The sequence below is a fragment of the Gopherus evgoodei genome, chromosome 9 (assembly GCF_007399415.2).
Source record: "Gopherus evgoodei ecotype Sinaloan lineage chromosome 9, rGopEvg1_v1.p, whole genome shotgun sequence".
Classification (NCBI taxonomy): Eukaryota; Metazoa; Chordata; order Testudines; family Testudinidae; genus Gopherus; species Gopherus evgoodei.
Window position 1 is genome coordinate 18,617,104 of NC_044330.1, and position 24,337 is coordinate 18,641,440.

A 24,337-nucleotide genomic window follows, 5' to 3' on the forward strand; every position below is an offset into this window, starting at 1 on the left:
TGTGCTGTAATCCATTCAGATCTCACAAGCCAAACATGACTGGACTGGGTCAGCAGAATTTGGCTGGTCCAGGAAGGAATAGTCTCAGTGACTGGTCCTTAAACCAGTACTGAAGAAATGCCTCAGCTTGGAGTTAGGGTGAAATGTGCTGCTAAAGGTGCTTTGCTTTAAGATGTGAAACTGATGTCCTGACCTCTTGTAATCACTGGAAAGCTTGTGGTGCTTTTTGAAAGAGTAGGGTTTTTAGGCTGGGTGTCCTGGCCAGATTCCAACTTTGCTCATTGCATTCTGCCTACCTAAATCCCTCTTGCATTTCCACTTGGCTGACATAGTCTTCATTTCATTCATTAAACAGTTGTGCATTGTGACTGTGTGTTGTTAAAGAGGGGTCATGTTTTCAACCTTGAGGTAGCTGCATTTCATTGAGGAATGATAGGATGCTTGTACCTTTTGTGTTTAAGTTTCCAAAACCATTTAGGACATGGTAAAATATTATAATATAGATTTTTATTATTAATAAAAATACTGATTAGCCAGGGCCCAAGCAGGGCTTGTGTCCCATGACATCGCTAGAGTGGCTGATGAGCATACCAGCTGCAGTGGCTCTGATGAAAGGGAGTGCCTTGGAATTCTCTGTGTACTAGGCATTGGACAAGCCAGGGAATCAGAGGTGGGTGAGTGGGTCAGAGAGAGAGAGAGAAAGGAGGCATTAGAAAAGGATAGATAGAAACTGGTAGAAGGATTCAAGAAGAGAAAGGCAAGGCCAGAAAAGATGGGAGGAATGAAATAATGTGAGGTGAGGGTCCATGAGAAAAGGCAGGTGGAGGAAAAGAGAAATCCCTGTTCTAACAAAGGGCTTGGTAAAGGACTTCAGGAGTCTTTGTATTTTCCTGTTGAAGATCAAAGTTCCTGGGCCCAGCTGCTAACCAAGTCACAGTATACGAATCCACAACCCATCCTTAGGGTGCATGTTTTTGAAAGAAGCAGTATGAGGTGCTGGAGGCTGTGCTAATGAGCAGCACGTGTTTTCAGTTAAATTATTGATTTTAAAGGCTTCTGTGAGCCATGAGAAAGGGAGACAGAAGAAAAGGGAGATGCATTCCTTTAAGATGCAGGCATTCTGGGAAGCTTATGTCTAAGGGATAAAAGTGTGGCTCATATGTACTATCACTTTGGCAGTGGTAATAATGCTTGATGCATCATAGTTTTGGAGCACAGAACCACCCTTAATCCTCATAACAACCCTCTGACGTAGGTAATCTACTTTCCCTCTAAGTGTATCTAATTCCAAAATAATTATTACAAATTAAATATCAATAGCACAGACAGAGTGATGCAAAATGGTATATGCCATCCAGAAAGGGGTAGCAGTGTGGTTTAAGTGGCTGGGTCACCAGTCTGGAACTCAGGCAGACCTAGGTTCTACTCCTAGTTCTGCCATGGACCTGCTGAGAGATCTTGGGCAAATTTGTGTTTTTGTTGTAAAAAACACAAATTTGTGTTGTCACAGTGCCTTAGTCCTCAAGTAGTTTCTACTGAACTCCTTTAACTCAATGGGTCTAACAACACTCATGGATTCATGGTCAAATTGATATAGAAATAAATATCTTTTGGCTGAGAACACATCTGAGGCCTGCATTCATGCTATAGTTTCATAGTCTTATGTTGTGTATTATTTTAACACCTATATACAGAGAAGTAACCAAAAAAGTTCACTGTGCTTAGTAGTTACTAGCATATCTAGCAAAAGCTGTTAGTGCTAATATTGGTAACGCAATCCATAACATTTCCCTGAGATCAAGTTCAAGTGGCCAGCCTGTGCATCAGTATTTGGCTAGGTATTTACAGTCTGCTAATTACTTAAAATAAATAAAACTAATTGGAGATGGACTAAAACCAAAGACTTTAGTCCAAAGCACCTTGTGCTTTTGGAAGAGCTAGGAAATGGGGGCATCAAATTCAAATCACTGGATTTAAACCCATCTATACCATTCTGGTTCTTGGTGAGATCTTAAACAGGTTGGCCCTGCTTGAAGGTTCTGATTGACCATTGCTGTGAAAAATTGGCGGTAGTCATTCTCCCAAGGATGAGATGAAACTCTTCTGAGATCAAGTGATTCTGTTAGTTTTCTCTATTTTGGGGATGAAATCTCACAAGAACATCTCATGAGAGTTTGACCTCTGATCCCTGGCCTTAACACTCATCCAGAGTCTCATTTCCTTTGGCCATTTCTAATATTAATTTAATATTTTCAGTGTGTACAGTGTCCTTAATCAAATAATCTCAGTGCACTAAGAAGGCATCATGAGGTAAGTAGGTATTATTAACTCCATCCTACAGATGGGGAAAACTAACATACAGAAGTTATGGCATTCCCCTAAAATCATACAGTAAGGCAAAGGCAGTTAGCAACAGAATTTACATTTCTTGACTCTCACGCCTGTCTTAACGGCTAGACAATGCTGTCTTGTCTCACACTCCTTATTTAAATTATCTAGAACTCCTTAGATAATAGAGTAAAAGTTTAGAATAACATAGGCAAATGGCAGAATTTATATTCAAAGCAGACTTGGTTATAATTAGAGTTCAATTTGGGTCTCCTTTGGGTGATGCTTTTAAGGACATGAGCAACATAGCTAATTTAACACAATAAGTTTGCAGTGTCTTGCTTCTCAACGAGAGAGCCTCATTTAATTACTAAAATTTGAAGGGAAGCCTGCTTATATCAGTGGATTTATATTCATTATTTTTAAACAATCAAGGGAGTCCATTGTTTGTTTATTTTGCCAGGAACTAATAAAAAAAACACTGTCATTGGAATAATTCCATAATGGTTTAAGGTCAGAGAACATGAGCTGTGCAGAAGCTGTACTTCATTGTGTTTGTGGTCAGAGGTATTATGAAGAAAGATAAGTGGTTGGGATGATTTAGTTGGTGTTGGTCCTGCTTTGAGCAGGGGATTGGACTAGATGACCTCCAGAGGTTTCTTCCAACCTAATATTCTATTGTATATAAAATTTCCACAGGTGCTGGCAGGTACATATTGGGCACATGTCTTTGAACTTCTTGAAATGTGAATTGCATCATCAACAAAATTTGATTTTGTTAAGATTGCTGAGAACTCATTGATTACCATTTTCTGGGGGCGGAATTGGATTCCTTCCTAGCAGAAATAGCCAACTATCTTTTTGAGCATCTGATTTTAACTAGGAGGAAAAGTATTTTGAAAAAACTGAAGAACGACTGAATCTCAGCAATTGTTGTGTATTAATTTACACGTGGAAGGGATTAAATAAAAGCATGTGTATACTGAGTGGGTGCCATTTAAAAATTCACCACTTGGCAACAGTTGCCATGCTTGACTGAGATATCACCGTTATTTCCTATGGTAAGAATAGAGATATAACAGTGATACCAGTTGATGAACCTTAACCTCTTTAATGATGACCATCAAAGGCAAATAATAATAATAATAATAATAATAATAAAAAGTAAATCCCAGAATGCTTTTTTTTCAGGCGAAACTCCCATTGACTTCAGTGGGAATTAGGACTGAGGTAAGGACTGACGATTTCACCCAGTAGTAAATATACAGCAAATGGAAGTAAGTGTGAGTGCATCACTTTTGAGCAATTTAACACACCACATGCCAAAAAAGAAATAACCATAATCTGTTCAAGTGGACTTTTTCCTAATTTATAATGTCTGGTCTCACTACTGAATTCTAAATTGAGGCTAATGTATGCTGAGAGCTTCCCTAAACTATTTCCTCTTCCAGAGATGTAGTTTTAAAGATCCATTACTCTGTGGATCAGTTCTCTGAAATAAGCAGGGAAGATTTCTCTGACCTCTTAGCACAAAGCTTTCGGGTGAACATGCCTGCAAGATTCCAAGCTGAAGGGCTGTGAACATATTTCATCCCTGCTGAGAACATTTCTAGTTCCCGCATGTAACTTGGGATATTGTCTCTTGAGGGAGCTGGTCACCTGTCTTCCATGCTGAAGGATAATAGGGAGTAAATTATTGCTTTTTGGCTAATTGGAACTAGCTGTGGATACAGGTTTTACAAGGAACAGACCTGCCCATAAACTTTGATTGTGGGGAATGATAAAGCTTGTAATGAGATGAAAGGGAAAAGATGGGGGAAATCAATGCAAAAATTATCTGATTTGCATTTCAGATGTTACTAATTATGTAAGTGCAGTGCACATATGTATGAGATTATTATTTTATATAAAGATTCTAAATTCCATCTCAATTTCTGCTTTCCCTCCCAGGTAATCAGCTCAGATACAGGATCTACTGTTACCTTCTGGTTGATAGACACTGGGCAGAAAATTAGACAGTTTACTGGTTGCCATGGCAATGCTGAGATCAGCACTATGACACTGGATGTAACTGAGACAAGGCTTTTAACTGGGAGCACAGATGGAACAGTAAAGGTGTGAGGGGAAAACATTTCAAACTATTTGCTTCCATTGCAGTCTTTTCCACAATGTGCCAAAACACTCAGTTACTAAACAATGGCTGGTTTTTCCATTGGCCTTGTTAAAGAGGAGATGGGATGAACTCAGCAACTAGAGGCTGAAATCCTAACACTGTTGGGAAAATTTAATTGCTTGTCTAACACTTTGGATACACACAGTGCTTTACGGAACACTTCCTTCTTTGTTACCTCCCTTCCTTCCTTCCAAGTAGTTTCATTACAGTCTATGACTCTATACAGCACATGGCCTTTATTGCCTTAATCACCAGGCAAACATTTCCGTTGCTTTTCTTGGAGCACTCACTTGTCATTACACAAGGGCATATTATCATGGTAGCCAATGCATGACTGTAAAACAACTATTTTGAAATGGTGGCTAGATTAGTTAAAACACTAGCCTTTCACCCCTGGGCACATCAATTCAATGGTTTATTGAAAGTTAAAATGAATTTTAAATCTTCTTAATCATCTCAGTGAGAATTTGACCGCATCACAAAACCACCATAAAATTTAATAACTTGTGCTTTAGTTTCTTCTAAAGAGAGATTCTTGTGTTTAATACCAAGGGTGTATTCTGTTAAGATCAGGATATAGATGTATTGACAGAACACAAGCCAACATTATGACAGGTTTTAAGCCAGTGCCGTTAGTCTTTCACTTTAATGCACACTAAATTCACTCCATTTAAAAATCTTAATAGGTTTGCCAAACAGATTTCTGGTTCTTCCTATTTTATTGGCTGAAGTTGCTGAAAATCACCAACCTGAGAGACCATTTCCCCAGACTTGGCTAATTTTGACATAACTAGCCAGAAGTAGCTATTTATTATATTATGGTAGCTCCTAGAGGTCTCAACTGAGATTAAGGCCTTGTTGTGCTAGGCACTGTGCAAATATAAATATGAAAGGACCCTGCTCTGGAGAGCTTACAGTCTAAACAGAGAAGACAAAGGGTGTGGGAAGGAAAACAGAAAAGTGACGTAACAAAGATAGCACAGAAGTTCAGCGGGAGAGCCGGCAATAGAATTCAGGTCTCCCGAGTCCCAGGACAGTGTCCTATCCTCTGTGCCATGCTGTCTCTCAATTTTCTTGCTTTTTAATTTGTGTCTGTGGTAGAGATGGGCCTGAGTCATAAAGTTCAGATCCAAATCCAATGTTTAGATTTCTGTACCATTATAGAGATAAGACAAGCCACCAATTCTGGAATCTGGACCAAACTCTGCCAAAATCTGGCAGTTGGGGAGAGTGGTGTGTAATTTGCATCTATTATTCCAGTTTTTGCCCATCTCAGGTATCATTCAAGGTATTTTTGGCAGTTGAGCATCTCCCCAAAAAACTTTTCTGGATAACAAGACAAAATATCCTCTCTTGCTTCATCTTGTTACTTCCTTGACTGCCCGGGTTCTAATGTGAGAAGATCAAGATTAATAAACACATTCTTAAACACCAGAGTCTGTGCTGAAATTTGGGACTGTACTGAGTTATACTGTTGGCCTTGGCTGATTAGAAGTGGCCTGCCTTAAATGCAGCCCAAGGAGCACTCTGATATTTCCAAGCAGTGGAAATCCTAAGGACAAAACATTCAGTATCTAGGAGGTGAGAGGGAAAAGTTATGGCTTCAATTCATGCCAAAATACCCATCCTAAGGGCTTGTCTGAATACAAAAGCTGTACCATGTTACGTATACTAGCACAGTTAAAGCAACGCAACCAGCCCAATGCGTGTGTGTGGGACTTATACCAGCATAAAGGTGGTTTATACCAGAAGTGTTTATTCCTGTATGGTAGGCAGAATAAGCTATACCAGTACAGGCACCTTTATACCAGTATAATTGTGTCCTTACTTGTTGTACCAGTGTAACTATTTCAGTAAAAAACCCCACATTCTAAACAGTGTGTAGCTCAGGCCTTAGTCAAAGAACAAACTGAAGAAAATCCGCAATTAGGATGTAGACAGAGTCTTGAGCTAGTGTCAGGAAGCACAGGGTAAGTCTGTCCAGCAGTAATACTACAGGATGGCAATGTTTATTTCAGTTTTTCATACTGTCAGTACAATTTGAAGAGGAAGCTTCCAAAACCTCATTCTTCAGTGCCTTTGCAATGGACTCCTACGAATATAAAACACAGATCTATGTAAGAAGGTGGAATACAAACTTGTGAAATGAATGTATTGTGTTTAAAGGGCAAATACATTTTATTTCAAATCACTACATACATATATTATTGCTGCATCCAGTAGATTTATACATAAAATGAGATGTTTGAGCAATATTTTCCCAAATCATATGGCTTTTTAAATGTTATTTTAATTTACAGGAGCCCATGAACTATAAATTAATTAATAACAAGCACGTATCTGGGTGAGTGGCATAAACAGAGCTTATTGCCTTGTATATAGGATGACTATAAATTGGTGAAAACATGAGTGAATTATGGAGGTCAACTCAAATGAGTGCCAGAAAGCCCTTAACACCACTCCAGAGAATTTATTAGAAATTAGAACTATTTGTCTCCCTTCACCTGTAAAGATGTTTCCTCACTAGTGGGAGTCCAACTGAGCAAATTTCAATGTGACAGGAAAAGTAGGACTCATGGTCTAGTGCTTAAGATACTGGACTTGAGAAATCTCCATTTAATTCCTTGGGTAAGTTACTCAGTGACTCTGTGTCTTGATTTCCCATTTGGAAACTCTCTTGCCCTTTGTCTCTTCTATGCAGGTTGTAAGCTCTTTGTCTCTCTTTGTACAGCATCTAGCACAATGGGGCCTAGGATCTCTAGGTCCTAATGTAATATAAATAAAATTAATTTTTAGATGGCTTAAAATGTATCCAAAATAACTTTTCTCTAAATGAGACTGTCATGATTATAAGGTTCAGTCTTGCAACTGGCTACGTTTAAAAGGTCAGACCTTCAAAATGTCACTGGTCCAAGACACAAACATGTCAATTCAAGATCTTGGACCAGCATAACGTTTTTTTGTTTTGTTTTGTTTTTTTACGAATTCTTCACTGTGAGGTAGGGAAAAGTCTTTTATGGCAGGTAAATGATTCTTATTTTAAAGAAGAAACTGTCAGAAAGATGTTCAAATTGCTGGCATATTAGTAGAGTCCCAGCAAAGATTGCTTAGCAGTGAACAGGTGAGGCAGTCAAAGGTGCAAAATAAATGCACTTTTGCATATGGTTTCAAGGGGTTCCCTGGATAAAGAAGCTGTCACATGTAGGTCATTACAGTGTGTTTTTATGTGCATGTGAGAGAGGCAGCGGGCAGGGGCGGGGAAGGCAGGCACTGAAGGAGCAATCAGACTTGGATTCCATTCCTGGCTCTGCCACAGTGTTCTATTCCTGCCATGTTGTTTGTGCTTGGACAAGTCATTTCGTCTCTGTCTCTCCATTTCTCCATCTATAGAAGGGGGATAAAATTTGCCTCCTTTTTTACAGTATCTTGATATCTATAGATGAAAAGTGTTGTACAAAAGCTATGGAGAGGCATCATTATTATTTGTTTACTATTCAATCCTATGAGCCTGATTCTGATGAAGACTGAATTGTCTTCAATGCAGTTACCTCTGAGTTACGTCAAGGTATGAGGCAAATCTGATTCAACAGATTTATTTCTTCATTGATCCTTAAATTGCCAGATGATTTTCTGCTTTGCCTATATTGAGAGGTTATGGATAACTTATTTATTTTTAATTGAAGATTTGGGATTTCAATGGACACTGTTACCATAAACTCAATGTTGGAAGAGACCGAGCAGTTGACATCTCCCAGATCATGGTACTAAAGAGGACTATCTTAGTTACAGGCTGGGACAGGTACTGTATATATTACTAAAAAATGCAGAAAGAAATACATTCTTGAAAAGTACTCTTTGCCTCAGTCTCTGGAGATAAAATCTATCAAAGTCTAATTTTTTCCAAGCACAGTAACTCACTGAGTAATTGGCAACTCAGTTCAGGAAAAGATTTAGATCTGGCTGCACATCAGTGGAGAAAAAGTGTGTTACTTAAAAGATACAGCACAGTTGGAGAAATTACTTGCTCTCTCCTGCAAACTAGGGACCCAATCCTGCAGTGGCATTGCAATGATGGATCTCTAGAAGCCAAGCTGAATCCCATTTGGAATCTAAGTCCACGTTGAAACCATTGTAAAATTAGTGCCTAAAGCATGTAACCACAGGTTTAGCCTTGCTTGGCCTTATAAAGCATTATTCCCTTTGCTTTTTGCTAATGGAAAAATATTCTTTAATGTTGCTTGAGCTTCTGGAGGAATAAAAAGTAAATAAAAGACATTCTCTTTTCTGCATCCAGACAGTATACAGATGCTACATTGTACATTTATAGAGCAGTTGTTCACTGTAAAATTATGCTAATGTGGTGGGAATAGGATAGGATAAGTTGCTTTTGTATCTTTGTGTCATTCCCTTTGAAACTCTGAGAACCAAATATATTTTTCTGACTTTTAACAGATATAGAACCATAAAGAAAACCCCCACTAAGGACCATGAACATGTCATAGACAGAAGCAATGTTCTGAAAAAAAGGAGAAAAAGTGTCTCTTAATATCAACACTGCTCATTGCATGTGTTCTGAGGCTCTGTCTAGAAACATAAATTTACCATATAAAGATGGCTGCTGCTTACATATGCTAGCAAAGCAATCATTGCTCATTAGTGACTCAAACTCACTTCATTACTCTGAATTGCAGTGATATTCATAGCGAACTATAGAGAAGTAAATGAGTTGAGTGCACTGGTGGTATTGCATCATTTTCATTTGATGACTAGCTGTCCCCACTTGGTTCATGGCAAGCAGGCAAATATTCAGCCTTGTTACCTGAGATCTCCAGAGCCTAATGCTTCTCCTGGTTATTAGGCTTTCCCCTTGCTCTAAATGAGCAGCATCCTTTCAGCATCTCTTTCAGAATAGGCTGTCCTGTGCCCATGCTTCTGAGGCAATGGGACCATAAGCAGGTACTGCTAGGGACAGAGTGTTGGTTTTCTTCTCTCAGGAATGTCTAAGGCAGTGGTCTCTAACCTTTTACAGACAAGATCACTTTTTGAATTTACGTGCAACCCAGGATCTACCCCGTCCCTTCTCTGAGGGCCTGCCCCGCTCACTCCATCCCCACTCCCTCTGTTGCTCACTCTCCCCCACCCTCACTCATTTTCACCTGGCTGAGGCAGGGGGTTGGAGTGTGGGAGGGGGTCCGGGCTCTTGGCTGAGGCCCAGGGGTTTGGAGTGTGGGAGGAGGAACAGGGGGTTGGGATGCAGGAGGGGGTGAAGGGTGCAAGCCCTGGGAGGGAGTTTGGGTGCAGGAGAAGGCTCCAGGCTGGGGCAGAGTGTTGGGGTGCAGGATGGGGTGCAGGGTGTGGGCCCTGAAAGGGCATTTGGGTGCAGGAGGGGGCTCTGGACCGGGGCAGAGTATTGGGAAGCAGAAGGGTTTACTGGGTGCTGGGTCTGGGAGGGGGCTCAGTGCTGGGGGTTGGGGTGTAAGAGGGGTGTGGAATCCTGTCAAGTGGTACTTACCTCCGGTGGCTCCTAGTTGGTAGCACAGCAGGGATAAGGGTGGCTCCCTGCTGGCCTTGGCCCCATGTTGCTCCTGGAAGCAGCCAGCACACCCCTGCAGCCCCTGGGAGGGGGTACATGGCTCTGTGTATTGACTCTCTGTGCAGGCACTGCCCCTGAACCTTCCATTGGCCGCAGTTCCCCAGTGCTTGCAGTTAGGAGTCGTGCATGAAGACCTCTGCTCCCACCCCTGGGGCCTCAGGGGTAATGATGGCTGCTTCTGGGAGCGGTGCAGAGCCAGGGCAGGCAGGGAGTCTTCCTTAGCCCCACTGCACTGCTGGACTTTTAGCAGCCGGAGATTGTGATCAACTGGTTGGAGACCACTGATCTAAAGGCTTGTCTTCAGTACCAGGGTAAGTCAACCTAAGTTACGCTACGCCAGCTATGTGAATAATGTAACTGGAGTCGACTTAGCTTAGGTTGACTTACTCCGGTGTCTTCACTGTGCTGTGTTGACAGGAGACGCTCTCCTGTCAACTTCGTAGAATCAGAGGACTGGAAAGCACCTCAAGAGGTCATCTAGTCCTGTCTCCTGCACTTATGCAGGACTAAGTATTATCTAGGCTATTCCTGACAGGTATTTGTCTAACCTGCTCTTAAAAATCTCCAATGATGGAGATTCCACAACCTCCCTAGGCAATTTATTCCAGTGCTTAATCATCTGGACAGTTAGGAAGTTTTCCTAATGTCCAACCTAAACCTCCCTTGCTGCAATTTAAGCATATTGCTTCTTGTCCTATCCTCAGAGGTTAAGAAGAACAATTCTTCTCCCTCCTCCTTGTAACAACCTCTTATATACTTGGAAACTGTTATCATTTTCTCTCTGTTTTCTCTTTTCCAGCCTAGCAAACCCAATTTTTTCAGTCTTCCCTCATAGGTCATGTTTTCTAGACCTTTAATCATTTTTGTTGCTTTTCTCTGGATGTTCTCCAATTTGTTCACCTCTTTCCTGAAATGTGGCACCTAGAATTGGACTGCCTAATCAGTGCAGAGTAGAATTACTTCTTGTATCTTACTTATAACACTCCTGCTAATACATCCCAGAATTATGTTCATTTTTTTTTAAACAATGTTAGTGTTGACTCATATTTAGCTAGTGGTCCACTATGATCCCAAGATAAACTCCTTCCTAGGCAGTCATTTCCCATTTTGTATGTGTGCAACTGATTGTTACTTCCTAAATGGAGTACTTTGCTTTTATCCTTATTGAATTTCATCCTATTTACTTCAGACCATTTTTCCAGTTTGTCCAGATCATTTTGAATTTTAATCCTATCCGCCAAAGCACTTTCAACCCCTCCCACCTTGGTATTGTCCACAACTTTTTAAGTGTACTCTCTATGCCATTATCTAAATCATTGATGAAGATATTGAAGAGAACCAGACCCAGAACTGATCCCTGCTGGACCCCACTTGTTATGTTTTTCCAGCATGACTGAACCACTTTCTGGGAATGGTTTTCCAACCAGTTTTGCACCCACCTTATAGTAGCTCCATCTAGGTTGCATTTCCCTAGTTTGTTTATGAGAAGGTGGTGCAAGACAGTATCAAAAGCTCTACTACGGTCAAGATATACCACATCTATTGCTTCTTCCCATCCACAAGGCTTGTTACACTGTCAAAGAAAGCTATCAGGTCGGTTTGATATGATTTGTTTTTGACAAATCCATGTTGCTTATCACCTTATCTTCTAGATGTTTGCAAACTGATTGCTTAATTATTTGCTCCATTATCTTTCTGGGTACAGAAATTAAGCTAATTGGTCTGTAATTCCCTGGGTTGTCCTTATCTCCATTTTTATAGATTGTCAGTATATTTGCTTTTTTACAGTCTTCTGGAATGTCTCCCATCTTCCATGATTTTTCAAAGGTAATTGCTAATGGCTCAGATATCTCCTCAGGCAGCTCCTTGAGTATTCTAGAATGCATTTCATCAGGCCCTCGTGACTTACCTTACTTTTCTCGGAGAGGCGAAGTCCTGGGGTTGACCAGAGAGAGCTCTAACATTGATTTAGCGGGTCTTCACTAGACCTGCTAAATCGACCCCTACTGCATCAATTGCAGCAGCATCGATCTCCCCATACTGAAAACCAGCCTCTAGTGCCAAATTTTCTTCAACAGTAGCCAGTGATACCAGCACTCTTAAATAGACCATATTTTGTTTGGCATTGGAAATAGACAATCAGTGTAAATCAACTTATGCAGAATAAAACAAGTTGGAACTGGATGCTATGCAAAGCCTCATTCAGTGAGGATAAATCCTGTTGTCACAATCTATAAATTAGACATGACTGAAAGACTTGCACTTCAGCAAAGGTTGCATGGGCTTTTCCCAGCAGCCTGTTGAAAGTCTATCACTTTAGACCAGGACAAAGACACTGACCTGAAACTAACAAGGTAAGTTGATCTAAGTTACCTTAGTTAAATTGATGTGGCTTAGATTGGCTTACAGCAGTGTCTACACTATGCTATGTCATGGGAGACGCTCTCCATCAACATAACTTTTGCCTGTCAGGGAGGAGGAGTATTGACATTGACAGGAGAGTGCTCTCCTGTCAACTTATCGTGTCTTCACCAGAGCCATTAAATTGATGCCGCTGCATTGATCACAGCGGCACTGACTTTGCCAATCATGAAACAAGCCCTTTTTCTGATTGTCCTTCCAGAAAGTGATGATCAGGTATTTGTTACTACTCCTGCCCCCACACTCCACTTCTGGTTGGTAGCGATTAACTGAATTATATATATCACATTTCCTCTCTCAGATCTTTTTGGGAATGATTGCTTATCTTCAAAGACTATCATATGCCATCACCCCTCTGATAGACAAGGCAGAGGTGCTAACTTTACCCAATGGATTTCATCCAACTGTGATGCATTGGAGGCAGAATTTTTGTTAGCTGGTTCAATTTGTTCCCTGTCAGACTGTGGGTAAATAGAAGTTGGCAATTTTGACCATATTCATCACCTCCTGCCTGCTTCAAAGAACTCTGCATGGGTGCAGCCTTGTTGCCAGGGAAACCTCATTGGTTTTCATTAAGCTCTATGTGAGTGCAGGGGTCTACTTGTGTGGAACCATTTGGAGTGGGGCTGCAGGTGGTGAAAATGATGTTGTAGTGTTTATCTTATGCCATTGTCTCATAGGTGGTATGATGTTGTACTAAATTTATCTTAAGCTACAGCCAAGAGAAACTGGCACTATCAAAAACTTTTTTACTCTAGAAGTCATAACCCCAGTACAGTTCTCTGTCACAAACCATCATCTTTATATCAGTGGGTCAGATGCCTGATCTGTGAATCTAAGTGAGATGGATTTAGTGGTGGCCTTCTTACATTCTATTAAATAACAATCTCTAATTTAAAGCCAACACATGCCATGAAAAAGAGTGTTTGCTCTGTCACTGGGAAGGAGAAGCGAATGATAATTTTGATGTTTTACATCAGTTAATATGAAGTACATTGGTCATTAAGACTAGTGACCACACACAAATCAAGAAATGCTGGATTTTGCATTATTGCAAATAGTGACGCTTCGTGTGGTGCTGACCACAATGGAATCAATGGGAAAATTCTCATTGATTTCAGTGGAAGCAGGACCAATTCCTTCATTTAGGATATGGACATCAGTTTTGCTTAGTTTTTGCTGTATCCCCAACTGGAAGATGTGGAAGTGAAATTCTTGCTGTGAAAGATTTTAAGTGAGGTCTTGAGAAAGAAGATGACATCCCATGTGTTTTGGAGTTTTTGACAAATGAAATGTCAAAATCTGCAGGTTTGATTTTATTGTATTTTCCACACTTTCTAGAATCAGTAAAACGTTTCATAATGTCTCAGCTCTGGTTAGTGTATATTCCCTTAATACTAACGCTGCAGGGAACAGTATGTTATGATGGGGCCAGATTCAGCATTTTGTATTGGCAGAGTGATAGAACAATAGCTGCTAAAAGTATCATGCTTGGATTGTAACACAGAAGAATTTCAGTGGCAAAGGAAAGTGAAAGGACAGAGCTTTTAAATTTTCCCACTAAAGATTATTAGTGTAAATGATTATATTAAAAAGATACCAATGACATTTTTTGAATTGGTCAAATATGACTAGATTCACGTATGCTTTTCTTTTGTTTTTATGTCTCTTTTATTAGAATAATTACTGTCTTCCGACTGAGCAACTTGACTCAGTATTTTGTTCTGCCTGCAGAATGGAAAGGAGGAGTGCAGCATCAAGATGACATCCTATGTGCTGCATTTTTGCCTCCACATACTCTAGTTACAGGTACCCTAATATTTATTGCCTATTATATCATCCAGGAATTGGGATTTGGGGACATCATTATTATGCAAGGCCGACTCTGTTACTGCATGGGCTGGTGTAGCTGAGGTACATAACTTACAAATGTGAACAAATTAGAACATCTTATGAAGACAGGAAAAGCACACTTTTAGTTCTCTTCTGTTTTATGCCAATGAATTTCAATATGCTTCAATGGGGTTACATCAGACTCTCATTGGAGAAAAGGACAGGGAAGTCCACCCCATATTTTTCAAATCTGAACAGAATGATTAAACCTAGATATTTTTCATGTACTAAAGCTTGAAAACATTTATAATAGGAGGCCTATTATCCTGGATTCAGTGGGAATTCTATGGAGGTGGTGATTGGAGTTATCAGGACTTAAATAATAGAAAAAGATTGAGAATAAATGGTTCAGTTTACCAAAAATTACATACACTAGAATGTTGTGGGTTCTTTTTTTGAGGAGAGGGCACAGTTATAATAAATTGAGTTAAATACAGTGGCATATAGACTTATTCTTCACTTGAATTCAGTGGAAATGTAATCAATTGTAGTTTGTGGTTCAGGAACAGCCTGCTACTTACAAACAGCTAAAGGAGTTATTCCTCAACCCAAGTGGCTAGGGTTTGTGCTGAAGATCCCTGGTTTGATTGTTGCTGATCGTCATGGGAGGATAGAGAGAGGGATGCAGGGTTTGGCTCCTTTCGAATCTGGTGCTTGTGAAGGATACTGAATAGCTATCCCTGATGACCTCTGTCCTTAGCATGGGCACTATCTGAGATGGCTAAGAAGTGTAAGCTTTGTGATATGGATTTCTTACTAGAGTCAAATTTGAGGCCATAAGTCACTAAATAATCCTCAGATAGTAAAATGCTTATTGCTACTAGATATAAGCCAGAACCTCAAGTCCAGGGGAAAGATGGTTTTATGCAAAGAGCTGAGAAAAGGCTCTGAATCAAATTTCTGAGTCCAAACCAGTGGTTTGATTATCAGTTAGATAAAAAAACTGGGAGAGATTTATTTTTATTTATTTATTTATTTATTTGGTTGGTTTGCATGTGGCAGAAATCTTGTAAGAGCAGCTAATTGTGTAATATTTAAACCCAGGGTGCCTGACATATAATATCAGCTCTCAAGATTTTGGCATCTTCCAGTCTTAAACTGAATCTTAGCTCTAGTTTGGCTTTGAACCAGCCACTGCCCACGTTACTGTGGCTACGCGACTATTTTTAGTGCACTAGCTCCATGAGAAGCCTGCTCAGCTCCAAATGTAGATGTAGCTGTACAATGAGCTCATACAGATGCATCTCCGGTGACTACTTGTGAACTACCCCAGTGGAAATGAGAATAGCATCAGGTCCAATGTATGGTAAACAGCTTAGTTTGTCAAATCAGGGCAAGTCTGACCTTATGTTTTGTTAAACTGAAAGCAAGAATTAGAACTTCAGCCATCATACTCATTCAGTCCTTCTGATGGCAGATAGATTCCAGCCATTAGTTGCTGAATCTACCTAAAATCACAGGTCTCCAGAAAGTCATTTGTGCTGCTTATGACTAAAGGTAGCTTTGGCTGAGGTCTGAGATCTGTTACTTTTTGTTTTGTGAATTGGTAGATTTTCAAAGCATTGTAGGGGATTTGGACACATTACAACTAATGGAAGATATGCATCTGAATCCACTAGACTGCTTAGAAAATCTGTCAATTTTTCCATAGCCTGTTTTTCTGTAAAACCAGAGAAATGTTTTCTTTACAGGAACCTTTGTAAGAGAGGATTAAACATCGAAAGGTTACAGATACATGGGAATACAAACCCTGCTAATCCTTATCATGTGACCTATCACGTAAAAAGTGAAAATATTGCTGTGTTGGCAATAAAATACTTCTAGCTGCCTGAAAGATCAAGATTGGCTAGTGAGTGTAACAATGTGTTGTCTTTTCTTTGTCCAATTCAGGGAGCTGTGATGGTGAAATTGTTGTCTGGAATAATAGTACAGAAAATGCCTACCTTAAAATTTACCTGGATCCCCAAAAATCTCTGAAATCCAAATCGGGTGAGTGAGCATCTTATTGAAGCAGCACTGCTTTCAGGCTCTAGGCAAAACATACCTACCGTTTGCCTTATGCATATAATATTAAGTGTGCCACTAATTTACTGATAATTGAGTGGAGATTAGGGGGATTATTTATACCTTTGTCTTGTCAGAGTGACAGAAAGCAGCCTTGAGAGTGTACTTGCTTTATACACTTCAGTTTATTCTCTATACATCTCAACGCTATTGCTTCTGTTTGTCACAGATCTACATCAGCATTTTTATATTATTACCTTCAGCAGGGAGCATTCCCTTAATTTTTGCCTTGTTCAGTGTTGGATAATAAATAATACTAACTGAACCTTGCAGAGGCTGCTACCCTTGAGGCTACCCAGAACCTGAAAACTTCACTGGATTGACAGTTTGCACAGACTAGTGACATAACATATATTAAGCACCATGCCAGTTGGAAATCTATAATTATTCCCCACTGTAATCTGTAGTACATTTTATGGCAGCGCACATCTCAGTATAAGGAAAATGGCTTGGAAAAAACCTTCTGTGGTTCTTATTTAGACTTCCTTAGGTTTCCTCCAACTTTAATATATATATATCATGTCTTGAAATTCATTTCTTACTTGCACATACACTACTCAGCAGGAATATCTGGTGGACTGTCCCTTTATAATGAGCAATACACTTCAGAGTGAAAATGCTTAAAATATTGTGAATACAGTAGATATGGCAAAGGAACTACCAGTATATGAGCTTTCTGATCTTTAAAGGGTTTAAACCCCAGAGGAGCAGATCTTAAACTGATGTAAATTGGCATAGCTGCATTGAACCATGCTGACTTTAATCAGATGAAGATCTGGGCCAGGCAGTGCAGATCGTATTACAGCTAAGTGACCCTTAATGGTCCTGCTGTTCAGTAAACATTCCGCAGAGATCATGGGTCAGATGTTCAGACAGTGTAAATTGGCACATCTGCACTGACATGAATATAGCTATGTCATTTTATACTCTCTGAGGATCTGCCCCCTTTCCCCCCACCATAACTGGGGAAAGCTTCTCTTCAAATTGGTATTTGTTCATGGTCCAAATTATGTACACAACTCATTGATACAGCTGCTGGCAATAGAAAATGAGCTAGTTAATATAGTTTGTGCTCATTAAAGAGGAGACTGGAAATCTCATAAAGCCAGAATCCACCGTTTCTACTGCTGAGTAAAAACCTTATTCTGTGAATAGTGCATTGAAATCCAAAGGGCAGCTTGCAGGATAAGATATTGCTCACCAAGAGTACGGGTGGCAGAATTTGGCTCACAAAAATAGTTTTAATAGCATGAACATCCAAAAGATTTAGCTTGAATTCATAAAGTAACAGATACAAAAAAATTGAAAACAATCAGATGCGAAGTGTTTTTGACATGTCTACTTATACACATAAATCCCTTTTATTGACTATAATAGGGAACATCTCTTACAGATACTCTGTTACTACAACAGCAACTTAGATCTGCTCGAAGAACATCCTCTAGAAGACATACAATGTCTGTAGCTGACTTCTATGACACTGACTCTAAGTGCAACAATGCTATTACTAAGCTTCTATTCCTAGAAGCTAGAAAGAATATTTCATTGACAGGTACCATAAAGTAATTTCTACACAGTTGAATCCTGGCTCTGCTTACTTTGCCCATGCTGAACAACGGTACTTGGAAAAGCTCATTATTAATAATGATAATTGATTATTGCTTTCACAGTTTCCTTTCCTTCTTGCCCCTCAAAAAAGACTTTACAGTACTTCTATAGCATGTTAGAATATTTTTCAAACAATGTTCTTTTGTTTTGCATTCATTCTCATTGTCATCTGAATTAATTTGCCCCAAACTCATATTGACAGTACATTTAAATAATCCAGTAAAACTGGTTTGTATCTGAAACCTGTCTACATACAGAGATCCAAACTGTGTATTGATTTATAACCCCTGCAGTTCCACTTAAGTCAATGAGCTTGCAGGGATGCAAGTCATGGCAGAATTTGGTTTCACACCTGATATATGCAGCTCTGCCTTTAAGAATGTAAATTATAATGTCTGCTGCTTTAACCAGGCATTTTCTGAGTCAACATTGGAAAGCATCTGCAGATTGATCTGAAACTATCTGGAAATCTGTTATTAAAAACAATATTTAGGGTTTTTCTTTTCTGTATCTATAAAATAAATTGATTGACCAGGGTTCCTTTTGAAAGAAAGGTAAAGAAAATTAGTTACATAAGGATTACAGTGTATCATAATATTCATGGAAAAAGGTTAACAACAGGTCTCTAAAGAGTGTTTTTAGTACTAGACTTTGTTTTGTTGGTATTGCTCTGAACTGCATACCTCAAATACCTATTGAGTAAAAGATATTTCATGTGACTGGAATTTACTGTGCCAAGGTGCTCTGCACAATATTAAAACAGTGACAAAAATAAAAATATGAGTTCATGCATAACAGTTCATGCTTGTAATAATGAAAGCTGATGATTCTTTCTGCTTATTCAGCCACATTTCTGTGTTTTAGATGGAGCAAACTTAGTTTCATGTGGAGGTGCTGGCTATGTTAGGTTTTGGAATACCTCGAAAAGCCAGCTCATGGCAGAGTTTGAAGCCCACAGTAGAGCTGGATCCATTATCATGACCATTGATAAAACGAGTCAATACCTCATAACGGGGGATCTAGCTGGATGGGTGAAAATATGGAATATACAGGTACAAGGAAAATATTTGATTCTCTTTTTGTATTTCTCATGTGCCCAATTTGTCAGGATACATGCAAATAAGCTGGGTTTTACCTGTTTTCTAACAAAGGAAAAAGATTGACCAATATTTTCAAACTTGAGGCCTAAAGTCAGTGGGAGTCTTTCCATTGATTTCAGTGGGTGCTGGATCAGACCCTGGGGTGCCTATAGCCATGCACCTAATACAAAACCTGACTGTCAGAAGTGTCACATTTTTTCTTTAAAACCCAGGGAGAAGAAAACCTTAAAGAGATTTGCTCCCATCTTTCCTTCAAGGGCAGGTTTGCCCCTCCATCTATCACACACAGCAAGCTGTGGAGCCTGCTCAGAAGATTTCCAGATCCAAAATATCCCCCTTCCTCAGATAACTGCCATTTCCTTTTCACCAGGACTACTGCCTTGGTTCCAGTGAGAACAAGATAACCCAGCCACCTCCCCTGATAAGATCGTTTCAGCCACACGATGACTGTGTTACTTATCTGGAGACCTGTGTGCGAAGCAGTTGCCTGCTCATCCTCTCCTCCTCTTCAGACTGCAGTGTTGTTCTTAGTGATGTGTATGGTACAACAATTGGAATATTTGGCCAGGTAGAAACACTTCTCTTAGCAACTCTTATGGGTAATGCTGGCTGACACAGAATGTTTCACTTCCAGAGAGATGACTTTTTAATTAACTGCTTCACTGCTGCTCCTTCACATCAGCTTCTGTACTGCCAGAGCAGTCCTGTGGGGGTCTGCCATTCAATTTATCCATGTTTGCTATTTCTGTGCAGGACATAGCAGAAATATCTTGAACAGATTTTCTCTTTAGATTTTAGCATTTCTACCTGAATTCTTGTCTGGGAAAACAGAATGCAAATGAAAACAAACATGTGGATAGGAAGTTATTCACACTTTTTATTTAAGCTCAAAATGCTTGGTTTCAGACCCACACAAGTTTTGGGCAAAGATTGAGTCACTACTGTAGCTGGTCAGAATTTCCTCACAAAATGGTTTTTAGTTGGAAAATGATAAAACATTTTATGGAAATGTAATGCTTTTTGACAAAACTTCTATTGGGAAGGCTTCTTAAGTCCAAGGTGGAACTTCTGATCAAAACAAGATACTCCCCTCCTCCTAGTAGCTGATTTAGAGCAGGGATTTGAACCTGGGTCTGCACAGCTCAGGTGACTGACTTAAACCATAGGCTACTGGCTATTCTAAGTTAGGCTTCTCTCAACCTCTCCTCTTGAAGCTGCACAACTTTGTACCAATGGGCCAGAGATAAAGTGGTTAGGGAGACCCAGATTCAAGTCTCTGCTCTTCCTGATTTGGAAAACTTTTGTAGGGCAGGAAAATCGTTTACTGTCCAGATCTAGTCACCGCTGATTTTTTCTTACCTACCACTACTCCTGAAGCCATGTTTCAGCTCCAGTAGATAATATCTGAATCATGGAGACATGTTTTCTAAGAACAGATGTAACATTGTGAAACCATCATAGCGCTAATAAGAATAAATAATAATTTAATGCATCATATTTAGTCACTAAGAGTGGGATGAGCCTTCCCACCTAATGGTAAGAGTCCACCTAGTGATATGAGGGTAGGGGAACCTGGGTCCTCCCACTCCACCGGATTTCCCACCCAGGGTCCTCTTGAACACTATAAAGCAGGAATCTGCTACCTGTGGTCCTGTGAACACTGTCCTCTGGGTCCCTTCCTATGGCTCTGCTCCCACCATCAGGGTGTGTCATGACTGGTAGCTGTCCTTGGCAATCTTGGGATCTCAGCAGGCTAGGGATTCCTGGCTCTGTTCGGTAGATATCCCCATGAGGAGGCCTCCCTGGTGTAGTCCCTCTGCTGCAATGAATGCAGCTCTGCCTCTTTCTGCCTGCCACCCTGCTGTGCTGAAGGACGACTCTTTTGAGTCCCTCCTCCCACTGGAGCAGGGCTGTGGGGATGGGGCTTTCTGGGTCCAGAGTTGTTCCTGTGTCCTTAACTCTCCAGTATGGGGTTTATCCACCCATCATAGTCACTCATTTCTTCACTGCCTAAAACATTAAAAATGTTACCAGCTTCTGTTAAGTTTGTTAGTAGAGGTGCTAGGAAAATGGATTTATCCCTTTGAGGGGACATTTTGGCTTTTTGAAATTAGTTTTTGTTCCTAATAAGAACAGAGAGTCAAAATATCAGAAAGTTTTGGGAAATGAAAAATTCTGAAAAAGTTTCAAATCAGAAATGCTGAAACAGAAAACTGACATTTTTAATAGAAATTATTTGACATTGCTATGAGAGTCTTCAATTTTTCTGATCAGCAATGTGAAAATTTTAATCAAAGTATACATTATTTTCACAAGAAACTAAACTATATTTTCAGCGAGTGCAGAGAGGGGGGAATTTGTTGAACTAGCTCAAATTGTTAGTTTTTCAAGGCAGGCTCTTGTGTTTGTCTCAGTCTCTGTTTTTATACAGTGCCTAGCACAATGGGGACTCTAATCTTGGATGTAGCCTCTGACAGTGGTGGGCAACCTGCAGCCTATGGGCCACACGTGGTCTGTCAGGGTAATCTGCTGGCGGACCGCCAGACACTTTGTTTACATTTGCACGGCTGCCTTCAGCTCCCAGTGGTCGCGGTTGCCATTCCCGGCCAATGGGAGCTGCGGGAAGCAGCGCAAGCCAAAGGGATATGCTGCCTATCGCTCCCATTGGCCTGGAATGATGAACCGCAGCCACTGGGAGCTGCGGGCGACTGTGCAAATGTAAACTAACTGGCAGCCCGCAAGCAGATTACCCTGACGAGCCGCAGGTTGCTCACAACTTCTCTATGAGGTACTATAATGTAAATAATATGGATCTGGATCCAGGGAAACAGTTGCTTACATAAATATGCAGGAAAATGATGAAAATCAATAGCTGTCTTAAAACTTTGCATCTGGGGGTACTTCCTTATGAAAGAGTTTTTTAAAAAAAAGTAGTAAGAAATAGTTCTAATTCTGAGCGGCTTTAAAATGCTTTCTGCTCTGCTAATTAGGAAGAGCACTGGCGAATTGAAAATGCTCCTTCCCACCCTAAAGGAGAGCAAAATCAAGATGAAAATATGGGCCGAAGGGAAGAAAAGGATGATGTTCTAAAGAAAAAAGAAGCCCCTGTTTTTGGAGGAGAGCCATCTCCTAAACCCCTGGAACAAGCAATACTTGGTATGGAAGACAAAGAGGAATCTGTAAACATGTAAGTAATTTATCAAAAGGGGCTTTGCAATGGCAGGCTTTGGCATATTTTTTTAAACTTTTGTTTTCATCCAAATCGAGATAAAAAAGTTGCTTTTTGTTATGTATGTGTTTACTTATTTATTTATTGTGGAACAGAAATTCCAAACCATTTTTATTTAGAATTTTCAAAATGTTTTATTTCTTCATTTTTGATCAAAATGAAATGTTTCTACATTCCCAAAACTCAAATGTTTCATTGTGCTTTGTTGCCTGATGGAAAATCAATTTTTATTTTTTTTGGCAAAATCGAAATTTCCCCACAGAAAATATAAGTTTTACAAAAGTGTTTTTTCTGTCAGAAAATCACATACCCTTTGAAGGGACAGAGCCTCAGCGTCTCTGCATGGAATTCCTCCTGGAGTGCTCCTATGTTATAATACCACCTCGCTCTTTCTGTTCATCAGTAAATCTCAGAATGCTTTATGAAGGGGTTAAGTATGATTATACTTTCTATTTTCCTCCATTATATTACTGTTTTATATACTTTATAACTGAGACAAAGAGGTGAACTGACACAGCAAGCCAGTGGAAGACCTGGAAGCAGAGCTCAGGTATCCTGAGTCCAAGTCAATGCTTAATTCACTAGGCCAGTGTTTCCCAAACTTGGGATGCCGCTTGTGCAGGGAAAGCCCCTGGTGGGCTGGACCGGTTTGTTTACCTGCTGCGTCCACAGGTCCAGCCGATAGCGGCTCCCACTGGCCGTGGTTCGCTTCTCAAGGCCAATGGGAGTTGCTGGAAGTAGTGTCGGCCAAGGGAGTTGCTGGTCGCCATTTCCCGCAGTCCTCATTGGCCTGGAGCGGTGAACCTCGGTCAGTGGGAGCTGTGATTGGCCTAACCTGTGGACGCGGCAGGTACAGAAACCGGCCCAGCCCGCCAGGGGCTTTCCCTACACAAGTGGAGACCCCAGTTTGGGAAACACTGCACTAGGCCATGCTTCTTTCCTATTAATGAGCCCTAGCGTGGTCTGTATTAGTTTGTTAAGCATTTTAAAACTCTCCATAACTGGATTACTTCCTGACAAATTTTATGCTGCTTTAGAGAGATATTTTTAGACTACACTGTTCCTTCTATCATAACCATAATAAGCATGCAATTCATTACCTCCCATTCCAAGGGTTTGTATTTGTTCTTAATGCTCAGATAGTTAGGTGTATATCTCTGAGAAAATACAGTGTACTCCTAAATGTTTAAAACTGTAATGACTCTTTGTAACATGGACTGTGTCAAGGCATAAGCGCAGTAAAATTAAACTGTACACAAGTCTTTCTTTGGCTTAAATAATTTCCTGAATGTAATAGCATGAAACATTTACATTAATAAAAGATTTTAAAAGGTTATATTCTTACACGAGATTATTAGAAATGTCACATAATGTCAACAAAGTATGACCAAAATGGATTAAAATTAACAGCATTTTTGTGACAGATAAGATTGTTTGTGCAGAGCATAGCAGTACATTCTTAAAGATTAAAGAGCAAGTGATAAGTATTTATTGTGATGAGCAGCATCTTTAAGTATAATGGAGATTGTTCTAATCTTAAAGCAATTCCAGCCATTTCAGTACAGTAGCTCCTGATTTACTCTGTGGTAAATGACATCTGAATCAGACCCAATATCTACAGGTTTTAATATTTTCATAGAAAATAATAAATATAAAATAATCCAAGTTTAACCACTGCAGTATAACTATGAGAACATACCTTGCCTTAAGCATGCTCCAAATGCTCCCCAGCAAAATCTCTGGATTCAGTAAGATTGCAGATTCTTCTATTTTCAGAAACATACCTAATGTGTGCTTGGAGAAATGCTAGATTTCCCTTCTACCCTGGAGCAGAACAGGTGGTTTAATAGACTTCTCCTGAGAGAGAGCTGATTTTTTTCAGAAGCACCTGAAGACAAAGAGGTGGAATTGTTCCAATTCTAATTCCT

General features: G+C 40.0%; 1 protein-coding gene across 1 annotated transcript in view; it reads left to right on the top strand.

Moving 5' to 3' along the window:
- WDR49 (WD repeat domain 49) overlaps positions 1 to 24,337 on the top strand; it is a 65,799-nt gene that overhangs the window by 33,778 nt on the left and 7,684 nt on the right. Inside the window, exons 9-16 of the mRNA XM_030575777.1 lie at positions 4,279 to 4,443; positions 8,185 to 8,300; positions 14,194 to 14,324; positions 16,299 to 16,397; positions 17,866 to 18,024; positions 18,945 to 19,132; positions 19,551 to 19,748; positions 22,171 to 22,367. Coding sequence (XP_030431637.1) covers positions 4,279 to 4,443; positions 8,185 to 8,300; positions 14,194 to 14,324; positions 16,299 to 16,397; positions 17,866 to 18,024; positions 18,945 to 19,132; positions 19,551 to 19,748; positions 22,171 to 22,367 — 1,253 coding nt within the window. The remainder of the gene's footprint in view (positions 1 to 4,278; positions 4,444 to 8,184; positions 8,301 to 14,193; positions 14,325 to 16,298; positions 16,398 to 17,865; positions 18,025 to 18,944; positions 19,133 to 19,550; positions 19,749 to 22,170; positions 22,368 to 24,337) is intronic.